General features: G+C 46.1%; 1 protein-coding gene across 10 annotated transcripts in view; it reads right to left on the reverse strand.

The window, feature by feature from the left end:
* The window catches only part of ADA2 (adenosine deaminase 2), a 45,311-nt gene that overhangs the window by 9,658 nt on the left and 22,419 nt on the right, over positions 1 to 13,234 (reverse strand). For 9 of the 10 annotated variants that reach the window (XR_009404882.1, XR_009404881.1, XM_059403924.1 and 6 more), the window contains 6 exons: positions 12,046 to 12,173; positions 10,321 to 10,411; positions 9,070 to 9,178; positions 5,062 to 5,219; positions 4,284 to 4,486; positions 3,930 to 4,025 (listed from right to left, as the gene is read on the reverse strand). Coding sequence is in view for 8 of the 10 variants with exons in the window: in XM_059403924.1 (XP_059259907.1) it covers positions 3,930 to 4,025; positions 4,284 to 4,486; positions 5,062 to 5,219; positions 9,070 to 9,178; positions 10,321 to 10,411; positions 12,046 to 12,173 (785 nt within the window). In the remaining 2 variants the exon portion in view is untranslated. Of the gene's footprint in view, positions 1 to 264; positions 4,026 to 4,283; positions 4,487 to 5,061; positions 5,220 to 9,069; positions 9,179 to 10,320; positions 10,412 to 12,045; positions 12,174 to 13,234 lie in introns of those variants that run through there. The other variant, XM_059403926.1, reaches the window with a different exon arrangement.

A 13,234-nucleotide genomic window follows, 5' to 3' on the forward strand; every position in this document is an offset into this window, starting at 1 on the left:
AAAAGACAAGGAAGACTGATGAACTGTCCCAGAGTAGAGAGACAAGAGAGAGCAAAACTAAGTGTAATATGTGATCCTGGGTTCAGTCTTTAAGATCTTTCTGGGCCAGAAAAGAAATATGCCCAGAAGGGCCAGAGCCGGATGGTATTATCTAATCAATGTTAATTTCCTACTTTGGGTGGTTATACTGTGATTACATAGGAGAATGACACCATCTTTGGTAAATGTGCATGGCAGTGTTTACAAGTAATGGGTCATAATGCTATCTTAGGTCTCAATTGGTTAGAAAAAATAGGATCTATTATGCAGACATTGAAAGAGATACAGAGACAAACCATAAGAGACTTAATCTCAGGAAACAAACTGAGGGCTGCTTGGGGGGTAGGAGGGAGGGGGTGGCTGTGTGATGGACACTGGGGAGGGTATGCGCTATGGGGACAGTGCTGTGAATTGTGTAAGACTGATGAATCACAGACCTGCACCCCTGAAACAAATAATACATTATATGTTAATTTTAAAACAAGAGATACAGATATATATGCAGAGAGAAGGGTATAGCAAATGTTGTAAATGTCAATAATTGGCGAACCTAGACAAGGAGTATGTTAGAGTTCTTTGTACTATTGTTGTGAGTTTTCTGAAGGTTGAAACCTTCATTACTTCAAGATAAAAAGAAAAATGTTCCATGGTTTTCCCTAAGGCTGGATCCCAAATTCTCACCTGCTGGGAAACAGGATGATTTGCATCTCCAACAACATTCCCTCAGTTTGAGAAGTCTCCCTGTCCTTCCCTGGGAGCTATGCCAGCTGATGAAAAGTTCCAGGATGGAGCTAGACTGGGGCATTCATCAGGGGCCAGATAATAGGGACTTATACAATAAGCCTGGCATGTCAGGGACTCTTGGTGTCCCTGGCCATTACGTTTTTCCAGACCAGACAATTCACCTGACAAAGAAGGAAAAACCATTTAACCTTATTCCAATAAATAAATAAATATAGACTATATAATTCAAATTACAAAATATGTTTAACAGAAGGTTTTGCTTCAGATTTCCGTTAAATAAGTAGCAAGGCCCCAGGTGCAGCATGATTTCATTTACAAAAATTCAATTAACACACGAGTTCTCCCCAAAAACATATGTCAGGGTAACTTCTGGGAAGTCCTACAGGAGGAATAAGTGAAATCAGATTTAACGACTCAACTCCTGGCAGAAATATTACTTAGTTCCAAGGGGGTTACAACCTGTTTCTCAGATCTTCATAACTTAGCATCTGGTTCTGTTGATGTTTCTAGTTCACTGTTAGGACTTGGCCTCTTGAACCAGGCATGAAGACAAGAATAGTAGCTGGTTTAATTTGCCAAATCAGAGATCACACCAAGCCCAGGCCAGAGACCTTACACTCCTGGGAGAACTCTAAGTCATGACAACTTGCTGCAGAAGTCCATTCTGCTACGTTCCACTTTCACCATTTATTAAATTTAAGTCAGCTGAGTTGGGACCTATATTATGGGATTGGCTAAGGCAATAAATCAAAGACTGTCAGAATTAGACAGGATCTTAAAAATCATCTTGTACCATCTGGGTACGAGCCTGTGGTTGAGGATCCCTAATCAGCAAGACTCTTTCCAGTGTCATGAACCAAACAGTGATAAACCACTCATGAAGAGACAGTGGGCTGCTGCCTTTTAGCTCAGGTGCAGGTGATGGGTGATGGATGAGAAGACATTTGAATCCCCCTGCAACATCTAAGGAATTCTTTCATCCTCCTTCACCTCCTTTAGTCAAGTAAAGACAAGGCTGGCGTCTTGCTTTCCTTCTCCTGAAGACCAGGCCAGGTGCCAGAATTTGATCACATGAGGTCTTTTCTTAGGGGAGCCTTGGCTTTGTTCCCTCCTGCTTAAGCAACCAGCTCAATACCTACAAGTTATACCCATTTCATTCAACTTATCTTTTATTGAGTACTGACCAGGTTTGGGGCATGGAGCTAGGCTCTGGGTTCACAGTGTGCATGAAACAATCATTAGTACCTGCCTACACAGAGTTTACAGTCTAAGGGAGGGAGACTATAAACACAGAAATAAATATATAATTACAAATTACAGTAAGAGTCATGAAGGGGAAAAGCAAGGTGCCATGAGAGATATTAATATGTTAGGGGTCTAGAAAACTTCTCTGAGACAGTGACATTAAAGGTGAACCCTGAAGGATGAGCAGGAGTTAGTTAGACAAAGTGGAAAGAAAGAATATCCCAGGCAGAGAGAATGGGAGAAGACTCTGATGCAGCATAGAGTTCAAGATATTTGAGAAACAAAGGACCAGTGTGGCCAGAATCTGGTACAATCAGAGGGACCGGAGTAGGATGATGCTGGAAGGGATTCAGGTTAAAAAGGAAGCTATGTGCCCTGCTGAAACATTTGAATTTTCATAAGTGCACTGACTTGTAAGCAATGGAGTAAGGTGATTTAATTTAATTTTTAAAAAGTCATTGCTCTGGGGGCTCTTGGGTGGCTCAGTGGGTTAAAGCCTCTGCCTTTGGATCAGGTCATGATCCCAGAGTCCTGGGATCGAGCCTGAGTCAGGCTTTCTGCTCAGCAGGGAGCCTGCTTCCTCCTCTCTCTCTGCCTGCCTCTCTCCCTACCTGTGATCTCTGTCAAATAAATAAAATCTTTTTTTTTTTTTTAAAGATTTTATTTATTTATTTTACAGAGAGAAATCACAAGTAGATGGAGAGGCAGGCAGAGAGAGAGAGAGAGGGGGAAGCAGGCTCCCTGCTGAGCAGAGAGCCCGATGCGGGGCTCGATCCCAGGACCCTGAGATCATGACCTGAGCCGAAGGCAGCGGCTTAACCCACTGAGCCACCCAGGTGCCCCTAAATAAAATCTTAAAAAAAAAAAAAAAAGTCATTGCTTTGCAAAAAATGAAAGGAAGAAGGCAAAAAAAAAAAAAAAAAAGAAAGAAAGAAAAGAAAGAAGAGATCAATTAAGAGGCTATTATAACTCAGACAAGAAGTGATAGTGGCTTGAACTCAGCCAATAGCAATAGAGATAGAGATACGTGGAGGATTCAAGATACATTTGGATGTAGGGACCAAGTGGAGAGAACAGTATCAAGAAATTCACTGAAAAATTCTACGTAGAGAAGCTGGGTGGAATGGAAGGAGGTCCCATTTACCAAGATGAGAAAGTCCAGGAAAAAGTTGAAAGGGAAGAGATTGTGAATTCAGAATTGCACACAGTAGGTTTCTGAAATTCTTGTGACCCTTCCAAGTGAATAAATATATTGGGAATCATCAGCAAATAAATGGTATTTAAAAGCGAAGGAGTGGATGAGACTATCTAGGAAAAGACTATAGAGTGAGAGAGAAGAAGAGAGAAGCAGAGACATAACAGAGGAGAGGCAAAACTAAGCCCCAAGGAAATGCAACACAGAGATCTGAGAGAGAAGAGCATCTGGAAAAGGGACCCTGGGAGCAACTGCCAGAGAGAAAGGAGAAACCAAAAGAGTTGATGTCACTGAGGTTGAGAGAAAAGAATATTTCAAAAAGATTAGTTTGGTAGACTGTTTGAGTGTTTCTGAGAGGTCAAGCAATGTAGAGACCATTGATGACAAGTCAGTTTTGATAAAGAAATGGAGGTAGAGGGGCACTTGGGGGGCTCAGTCGTTAAGTGTCTGCCTTCGTCTCAGGTCATGATCCCAGGGTCCTAGGATGGAGTCCCACATCGGGTTCCCTGCTCAGTGGGAAGCCTGCTTCTCCCTCTCCTACTCCCTCTGCTTGTGCCCCCCCCACCCACCCCATCAAATAAAATAAAATAAAAAAGAAATGGAGGTAGAAACTATACTGGAGTGGGTTCAAGAATGAATGATAGAAGGTGAAAACAGCTTGCAGAGGGAAGCAGAGGAACAGGGTAATAAATGGCTATCTTCTCACTTTGGCCTCCTAGCCAGGTTGGCTACAAACTTAGTCCATCTTTCCTCCCAGGTTTTCATGGCAGCCTTTTTCTCAGTATCCAACAAGGTGCTGAACCTACAAGAGAAAAGGCACTCAGGTCAGGAGAGAAAAGCTGAGGGAAAAGCTGAGGGGGTCTCAGATGTTTGCAGAGCACATTTCTCCCCAGTCCAAGAGCAATAAGGAAACAGAGGCAATGTAAAAAACAAACAAACAAGCAAGCAAAAAACCATAAAAAACCTTCCAGACCTCTTCCCCAAAACTGTAAGAGAGATAAACACAAGTCATAGGGCAGAAGAGGGAGTTGGGGATCTGGGAAGTACACAAGATACTCACTTGATAGAGTTCATAGCCAGCTGTTTAAGGGTCCTCAGATCAGCTGCCATTCCCCCAATGCCCATGAAGGCCTCATAGAAATCATAGGATAAGCCTTTGGCACCAAAGACAGCTGGGTCATCAGAGCTGATCACCATGGGGTACCCAGTGGCCATCAGAACAGCAGCAGGGTGATTTCTCAAGTCAGACACCAGTTTCAGAACCTGCCAATAAGAGGCAAAGGAGGACAAACTTTGACCATAAAAAGAGCTGTCCCAAGAGAGGCAAGACCCTGAGGATAACCAGCTCCTTTCTTACCCTCATCATCCCTGACTACTGGAATGACTTCTGGGCACAACACAGAAATAGAGCCAGGCCTTGTGTTCTTCCTAATTTTTTCCAGGTTTCTTTACCACCACAAACATTTGGTCTCTCTCTTGGTCTGGCTCAGAGCTGCTCTCCTGAACACAGGAAGATAGACAGGTACACAAGAACCCCAAGCAACTGTGAAAACAGCAGTATCCCATAGCTCCTCCCACTTCACTAGGCTTCCTCACTGTCCCTTTAGCTTTGTCTATAGCTTTGCCCAAAATTCCACACCACTGGGGACCCTCACTGCTGCCTCATTGTTATGAATGGGTTAGGCAAGAGGCCATTCCTAAATAACTTACTAATCGGAGTGAGACAGTGGAGGAATACCAAAAACAGGTGAGCTGAGGAGCAAGAAATTATACAGGAAAGTTTGGGAAATCAGAACAGAGGCTGAGATTGGAGGGTTGGTTGCATGGATCACACATACCTGGTTGGAGATGGGACAGACTTCCATGGGGATGTTCTTCTTCCAGGAGTCAGCCCAGACTGCTGGGTGTTTGGTCAAAGCAAATCCATGGCCAATCCTGGTAGAGTTCAGTATTAGAGCATCCAGAAGATTTCTATCTATGGAAGTACCCTGCCAGTCTGGGGGAAAGGGATAGTTTTTAGTCAAATGGATCTGGCCCATAGACCATACTCAGATAAACACTTCCAATCCCCAAGCAAGAAAAAGAACACACAAATGTGCATGCACAAGTGTGCATGCGCGCGCACATACACACACACACACACACACACACACACACACACACAAACACACACACAATTTTCTTGGTAACAATGCTAGCAAAAGGTAATAAAAGCCTTTATTTTATGTATGTATATACCAGATGAGGAAGTTGAAATTTAAACAGACTTTATAAATTGAAGGAGTGTACTCAATTAAGTATTACTAGGTTTCGAACCTTGGTCTGTCTGACTCCACAGTCTATCTTCTTTCTTTCCATTTGTTTGTTTCAAGAGCGATTTCTTGGGAACTTTGTTTATTATCTTTACAATAATGTGTTGCAAACTCTCCATATAATTACTTGGATGTACCTACTCAATTTGTATCTTCACCAATTCGAACTGCAACATCGACTACAAGATCACAATGACCAGCAAGGTGGTGGCAGGTACTGCTTATTTACCAGCCAGCCCCACTGTATCTTTCTTGCCGGCAGGGCTTTCTTTGGAGGGTGAAAATTACAGGTCCTGACTCTGCTGGCTTCCCTTGCAGCTAGAATAGTCCTAATGCTGGCATGGAAGGTAATTGGTGGAGAGCTCTTGGGCTTCTTCCCTGATAAAAGAGATGCCCTGGAGCAAATATCTTGATTCTTGCTTCACTGAATTGGTTACACCTAAATGTAACTTGACTATCTGACAACCAAGTACAGTGAACCCCTGGATTTGAAGAGGAAAGCAGAGGTCACTTATTATGTAAAATAATAGGTGACTCAGTCAGTTAAGTGATTACCTTTGGCTCAGAATATGATCTCGGGGTCCAAAACAGACGATCCAAAATAGATGACCTTGTTGCAAAACCTATTAAATGTGCATATTCCATTCCTGGAAGCCAAAAGCATTCTAACTGATCTACATGTAAAATATGAAAATTCTAGGTTTTTTAAATTATTTTTTATTTTTTTAAAGATTTTATTTATTTATTTCACAGACAGAGATCACAGGTAGGCAGAGAGGCAGGCAGAGAGAGAGAGGGGGAAGCAGGCTCCCTGCTAAGCAGAGAGCCCGATTCGGGGTTTAATTCCGGGACCCTGGGATCATGACATGAGCTGAAGGCAGAGGCTTTAACCCATTGAGACACCCAGGCACCCCAATAAATCCTTTTTAAGAATAACTTATTTATTTATTTGAGAGAGAGAGAGTGAGGATAAGCCAGGAGAAGAAAAGAGGGAAAGGGAGAAGCAGACTCCCTGCCCACTGAGCAGCGAGCCTGATGCAGGACTCGATCTTGGGACTCCAGGATCATGACCTGAGCCAAAGGCAGGTGCTTAACTGACTGAGCCACCCAGGCACCCCAGATCACTTTTGTTTTATTTTATTTAATTTTTTGAAAGATTTTATTTATTTATTTGAGAGAAAAAGAGAACACATGAGAAGGGGGAGTGGTAGAGGGCGAGGGAAAAGCAGGCTCCGCTGAGTGGGGAGCCCAACATGGGGCTCAATCCCAGGACTCTGGGATCATGACCTGAGCTAAAGGCAGATGCTTAACCAACTGAGCCACACAGGCACCCCTCTTCTTTTTTAATTTTTTTTAAATTTTATTTATTTGCTTAACAGATAGAGATCACAAGTAGGCAGAGAGGCAAGCAGAGAAAGAAGAGGAAGCAGGCTCCCTGCTGAGCAGAGAGCCCGATGTAGGGCTCCATCCCAGAACCCTGAGATCATGACCTGAGCCGAAGGCAGAGGCTTAACCCACTGAGCCACCCAGGTGCCCCTCTTCCTTTTTAAAAATAAGAACATGACTCTTGGTAATAGTATTAATACCCTGTATTTCTCCTGGCAAAATCCTCTCTTAGGGCCATGCATCTTAGAATGTGGTTAGATCCTGGTACAGTGTTTCATACTGTTGAAATTATTTCACACAGGTAAGTATGGTTTTTCCAACTAGACCACAAGCTCTTAACGGTTAACAACCCCTAGCCCTTATCACATCCCCACAAACAATTCTTCAAATCTCCTACAAATCTGATCTAAATTGGATCCAAATGACTTAAAATGTCAGGGAAAAAGAGATTAATGCACACGGACCCTTCCTCTGAGAGGTGGTGTGATAAACGAAGGGTTGAGCCTGGTTGTGAAATTCAAGCCCCCACTACTCTTCACTTCTAAGGATGACAGGTGCCTAAGGCACTCAGGGACACCAGGTGAGACACAGCAGCAAGTTTTCCTCCTGACATCTTCATTTTGACCTGGAATTGCAGCCATGATCTGGGATTCCCTTGGCTTAGGGTTTACATATTTTAAGGACTGTAAAATGGGAAGGTCTCAGAGATGACCCATGAGCCTGTAGAGTGAGCTTTGGGGAACAAAGCTGTGGCTAGGCTAATGGCATTTCAGAAACAATAGCAGTGGGGACAGCTTGAGCTGGGTGGGGTCTCCTGTTCAGCACTGACAAGTGTGGACAGAGCCTCCTAGCTACTAGTGCAGGCCTGGTTCTAGACTCCTGTGTGACTTTGGACGAGTGCATTAATTTCTTAAGCACAATTTGCTCATTATAAAATGGAGATCATCAGAAAGGGCTCAAATTTAAACTCCACTAATGACCAGCTCCTTACCTTTGGACCAACCACTCTGTGTTTGGAGACTTGGGCTTTTCACCTATAAAATGGGAAGGGTGCCTGGGTGGCTCAGTTGGATAAGCACCCTACTCTTGATTTCAGCTCAGGTCATGATCTCAGGGTCATGATCTCAGGGTCTTGAGATGGTACCTGCTGTCCAGCTCTGCATTCAGCGGGGAGTCTGCTTGAGATTCTCTCTCCCTCTCCCTTTGCCTCTCCCACCCAAAGAAATAAATCTTTTAAATAAAATAAAATAGGGATTAAAAACACCTTCCCAGTAGGACCAGGGTGAAAATTAGAAATAATACATGTGGGGCACCTATGTGGCTCAGTAGGTTAAGCATCTGCCTTTGGCTCAGTTCATGATCTCAGGGTCCTGGGATCGAGCCCCACATTGGGCTCCCTTCTCTTCAGGGGGCCTGCTTTTCCCTGCCCCTCTGCCTGCTGCTCTCCCTACTTGCATACTCTCTCTGTCAAATAAATAAATAAAATCTTAAAAAAAAAAAAAAAGAAAAGAAAAGAAGGGGCACCTAAGTGGCTCAGTGGTTAAAGCCTCTGCCTTCAGTTCAGGTCATGATCCTGGGGTCCTGGGATCGAGCCCCATGTCGGCTTCTCTGCTCAGCAGGGAGCCTGCTTTTGCCTCTCTCTGTGCCTGCCTCTCTGCCTACTTGTGATCTTGGTCTGTCAAATAAATAAATAAAATCTTTAAGAAAAGAAAAAAGAAATAGAGGCGCCTGGGTGGCTCAGTGGGTTAAAGCCTCTGCCTTTTCAGCTCGGGTCGTGATCCCAGGATCCTGGGATGGAGCCCTGCATTGGGGTTCTGCTCAGCAGAGAGCCTGCTTCCCCTCCTTCTCCATCTGCCTGTCTCTCTGCCTGCTTGTGATCTCTGTCAAACAAAAAAATAAATAAATAAATCTTAAAAAAGAAAGAAAGAAAGAAAGAATGTATGTAAAGATACTGTTATTATCATTGTTATTCCTTCTCCAGGGGTTGCCATTAGGATTAAGTGAAATAATGCATATGAAATTAACAAGTGCCACAAAAAGACTATCAATAATACTAATACTGCCCCAGAATTCTATCAGTTCTCTTGAATGAGGAGCCGCCCTCCTATCCATCACCTCCTTTGTTCTGCTTGTCTTCAGATGGCTCACCTGTCTCTCCAGCATGGAAAAAGTAAGGCAGTTTAATGCCCTGCAAGGTGGGTATCATCAAAGCCTTCCTGTAGTCATACAAGGTATGGCCAGTGTCCTCACGCCCCACCTGCAGGACAGAGAGGAGGGGACATGGAGCCATCTGCTTGGTCCATGCCTCAGCTGTCACTACAACAAAATTATACTTCTCAAACTAAACCACACATACCCCCAGGGCTTTGTAGCTATGTGCCAAGAGGAAGTGCGCCTTAGGATAACAAGCATATCTCCTTCAGAATGCTGATTTTAATTTGTTGGGGGGGGCAGACAAAGACACATTTTTATAATAAGTCAAATACGGATATTCAACGTAGTAGAATGGAGTGCAGGCTCGCAATAGAGCTGGAACTTGTGAGTAGATCCCTTTGAACAACTACCTAGCCCCCTTCCAACCCTAATTTCCCTCTAGGGCTTGTCCATTACAGCCCTTGTAGGGACTGTTCTGGAAGGTCTATACTAGAGGTGCTCTTTCCCAGCCTCCTTTGTCCGTGCTGCACGCAGAGGGAAGAGGTGAGATGAGAGGGCCTTCTGCCCCATTCAGGAGAGGCCAGACCCTTTGAGCAACCCCCAGGGATCCCAGGAGGGCATCCCGGGTCCAAACAAAATCAGTCTTTGAAATCCATTCCTGAGCTCTGGATGGTCTGAAAACAGGAGCTTAAGCATAGACTCAGGTAAAATGTACAGATTCTGTAAGAGGGAGTCAGGAGCACCTTTTAGCCAGTTAGTTCAAACTACTTGACCTTCCCTAACAAGATTTAATGAGTTGTCCTCTGGGAAGTGTGCCCTGGCTGGCAGAACCTGGTGATGGATTTTATTTGGTGGAGGGGCAGAGGACAGTTTTGCCCAAGGCTAGCCCCATCTCTGCTTCCAGTCCTCCTCTTACACTCCCCTGCCATGTGCTCTGGTTTTAAGAGCCAACCGTGGGTGGGCAACGTGGGCTAGAAAAAGGGCGGAGGGCAGGGGAATGGGAGTAAGCCCACCATTCCTGCCCAACCTCCTTGAATTCTCCTTATTCTGCAACTCCCCCTTTCAGCCTTCTGGCCCTTTCTGCTCCCCTTTCTCTTGTGACTACAGGCCCCCAGAGAAGGTCAGTGCTAAACTCTGGCCAGGCCTGTGCCTCTACAGAGTGCTTCCATGGGAGCCAACAAGGCCTACGGGAAGAGCTGCCTGCAGGGCCCTGCTCTCAGACAGCTTCGTCATGCAGTCCATTACCAGGTCAAAGCCTGCCACCATCCTGGGGAATGTGGCCCGAAGCATCATAGCTGTTTGGACGGATTTCATGATGAAGGACACATTTTTTAATCTGCGAGAGAGAGAGAGAGAGAGAAGCAGGGGCAACAGCGTGACTTGGCGTTGGTGCTGCTGTGTACCCCAGAGTGGCTCTGCCAGTGCTTGGACCTGGGCCGGGTCAGGGTACTCAGCAACCACTCCCCATCGCCCATGTGACCCTCTCCTGACTAGACCATCGTGACTCCTGCCAGGGGCTACCTCTGAGAGATGCTTCACTCAAACTCAACCCTATCGAGGACTCTGGCTTGCTCCAGGATGACCCACAGTGTCTGAAAGGCAAGACCCATGGCATATGCTTCATTATCTACATTCGGATGAAGCAAAGAGGCCTTGTCCAAAACTTGCCCTGCCTCCCTGAGAGGATGGCTCCTGGAAGCGGGTGCAGTACAGAGCCTGGCTCTCTGTCCACTGGGCACCTAGGAAATGCAATAGATGACCAAGTCCCCATCAGGTCAGCAGGACCTGGCAATGATGGGTCCTTTGCCCCCAATTAATTCAGCAAGGCCCTGGGCACTCCAGAAACCCTATGACCGAACTTCTGTCTTCTCTTCGCACCCTCTTTGTTCCAGTCCAGGAAAAGGATGAGGCAAACAACGAGACAACAGAAGCACTGAAGGGAAAAGTCTGGTACATTTCTGTGACAGGACAAAGGTCTCTGCACAACAGCTGGCTCACTTGTCCCTCAGTGACAAAATTTCTGTGGGCCTAAATTTCTCTTGCCCCCTACGCCACATTGCTCACTCCCTCTCCTGCAGAGCTCTAAGGGAAGACGATCAGCTGCAGCCCAGCCCTCGCATCCTCCTGCCATCGGCTCCCAGGTTGCCTCTGCGGGGAACCAGTGGGGCCCCAGCCTGCCAGCTCCATCCCGAATGACTAGCTCCCGCTCATGCATGCCCCCACTCCCAGCCCTCACAAAGAGGGAAGGGGATTCAGCGGGGATGGGGTGGGGAGGAGTCTGACTGCCCCCCAGAGCCCAGCCTCTAGGGTAAGCTGAGCAAATGGAGGAGAGTCCTGATTCCATGTGGTCTGCATTTGAGAACCCCGCATCTCCAGCCCAGTGCACAGTCACAGGCCTCAGACTGGTGGCCCTCTGACAGGAGGAAACAGCTGTCCTTCAGTATAATCAATAGGAAAATTCAGCTTTAAAGCTTTCTGTGCTTGCTTGGGGGAAGAGTGGGTCCTTGTTCATGCTACCAGGTCCCACATACATGCTCCTGTGGGACACAGACTCTGAGATAGCGGTCCCTCAGGGTTGGGTCACCAGTCAAGGCCTTGCACACAGCCATCACCCACGGATGACATTAAGCAGAACCCCAGAGGCAAACTGAAACAAGGAAATGAGCCAGTTATCTGAACACATAGGCCAGAACATATCCCAAGCCAACATGGGGCCTAGAATTAATAAGGAAAATTGCCATAGGTCTTCATTTAAGCTCAGTGGCAAAGATTCGAACTAGAAGTGACTTTAGAGGTAGATGTTTGCACCCATGCATGAATGTACCCACTGAGTCCATGGTTCTTTGGCACAGGGTGTAGGTCTCTGATGCCAGCCTCCCTCTTTTTCCCTCTCTCCTCCCCTCTCTTCCTAGAGGCTCTGTCTGCATCCTATGCTCCCAAACCCTGCACTTCACCCATGTCCTCTCTCACCTGCGATCTGAATAAATGAGTTTGATTCCAATAAATCCAGGATGCTTTTTCGCAAACATATAAGCCACTTCTCTGTAAGTCCTCACTGACCACTCTTGGTTATGGATGGTCCCATTCAGTTCATATACCTGGGAAGGAAGCATGGTCATGATCAGACATCAAAGGTGAGCAAAACTTCATTCTCATTGCCAATAATCTCTAAAACCACGTTGGACTTTTCAATTTCCTTGCCTAGTGCCTTCAGCAGTCTCTGACATTTCTCAGAAGTCCTAGTCCTATCTGGGATAATGCTCTTGAACACCACAAAGTGGGCTGTCTGCCTGTCTCTTTCATTGCTGGGTCCTCGCACCTGGAACAGTGCCTAGTGCTCGATAGGCATGTGTGTAATGAATGAATAACAGGTCAGCGGGGGACAGCACCCACTTCATCTCCCTACTTTCCCATCCCTGAGGTGGACATGGTTAGGGGCAGAGTGAGAAGAGCCAGCAATGGACAGTGGGTAAGGCAAAGGGGAAGGAATGGGTAGAAAGAAGTCCCCTCTTTGGAGGTTGGGCCTCATGAAACCCACTGAGAGGCCAGAGAGCGTTGGTGTGGACATGTCCCCTGAAGCTCCCTCTGCCCTCCCCTGCCACTGGGTCAGCTCTCACCCCTGCAGTGATTGGCAGTTCAGGGTCAGGACAGGATGTGGGAGTTTTTTCCCAAGAGATTGTGGAGCGAGAGAAGATGGGAAGAAGTAATATGCAGAAGTCATTTCCATGAACATCAGTTAAAAACCTGCCATGGGCAAGGAACAAGGCTAGGTCCTGGAGGGGTAGACAAATGCTAGTAAGACAAGATGCCTCCTGCCCTTAAGGAGTTCCCGATTTAGTGGAAACAGGCTCTGTCCATATTTATGATATAAAGCAGGAAGAATTAAGTGCTAAATAGAGGTTTACAGGACCTCAGAAGGAAAGGGGCTTCCTTTGAACTGGGTAGGGTCAGAGACGCTTTCTAGGGGAACTGGCACTGAAGCATTGCTAGGCCTGTGTGCGAAGCAGTGGCCCTACAGGGAGCCAGACCTGCAGGGTCAGGGAGCAGAGGCTAACAGGCAGAGAGACAGAATGGAAGTCATGGAAGTCCACAACCTGCAGGAGAAAAGTCCTTTTCCCTCCCTGGGGTCTGATATCCTGGAGCTGGTCGTGTCCAGGAA

This window comes from Mustela nigripes, chromosome 6 (assembly GCF_022355385.1).
Source record: "Mustela nigripes isolate SB6536 chromosome 6, MUSNIG.SB6536, whole genome shotgun sequence".
Lineage (NCBI taxonomy): Eukaryota > Metazoa > Chordata > Mammalia > Carnivora > Mustelidae > Mustela > Mustela nigripes.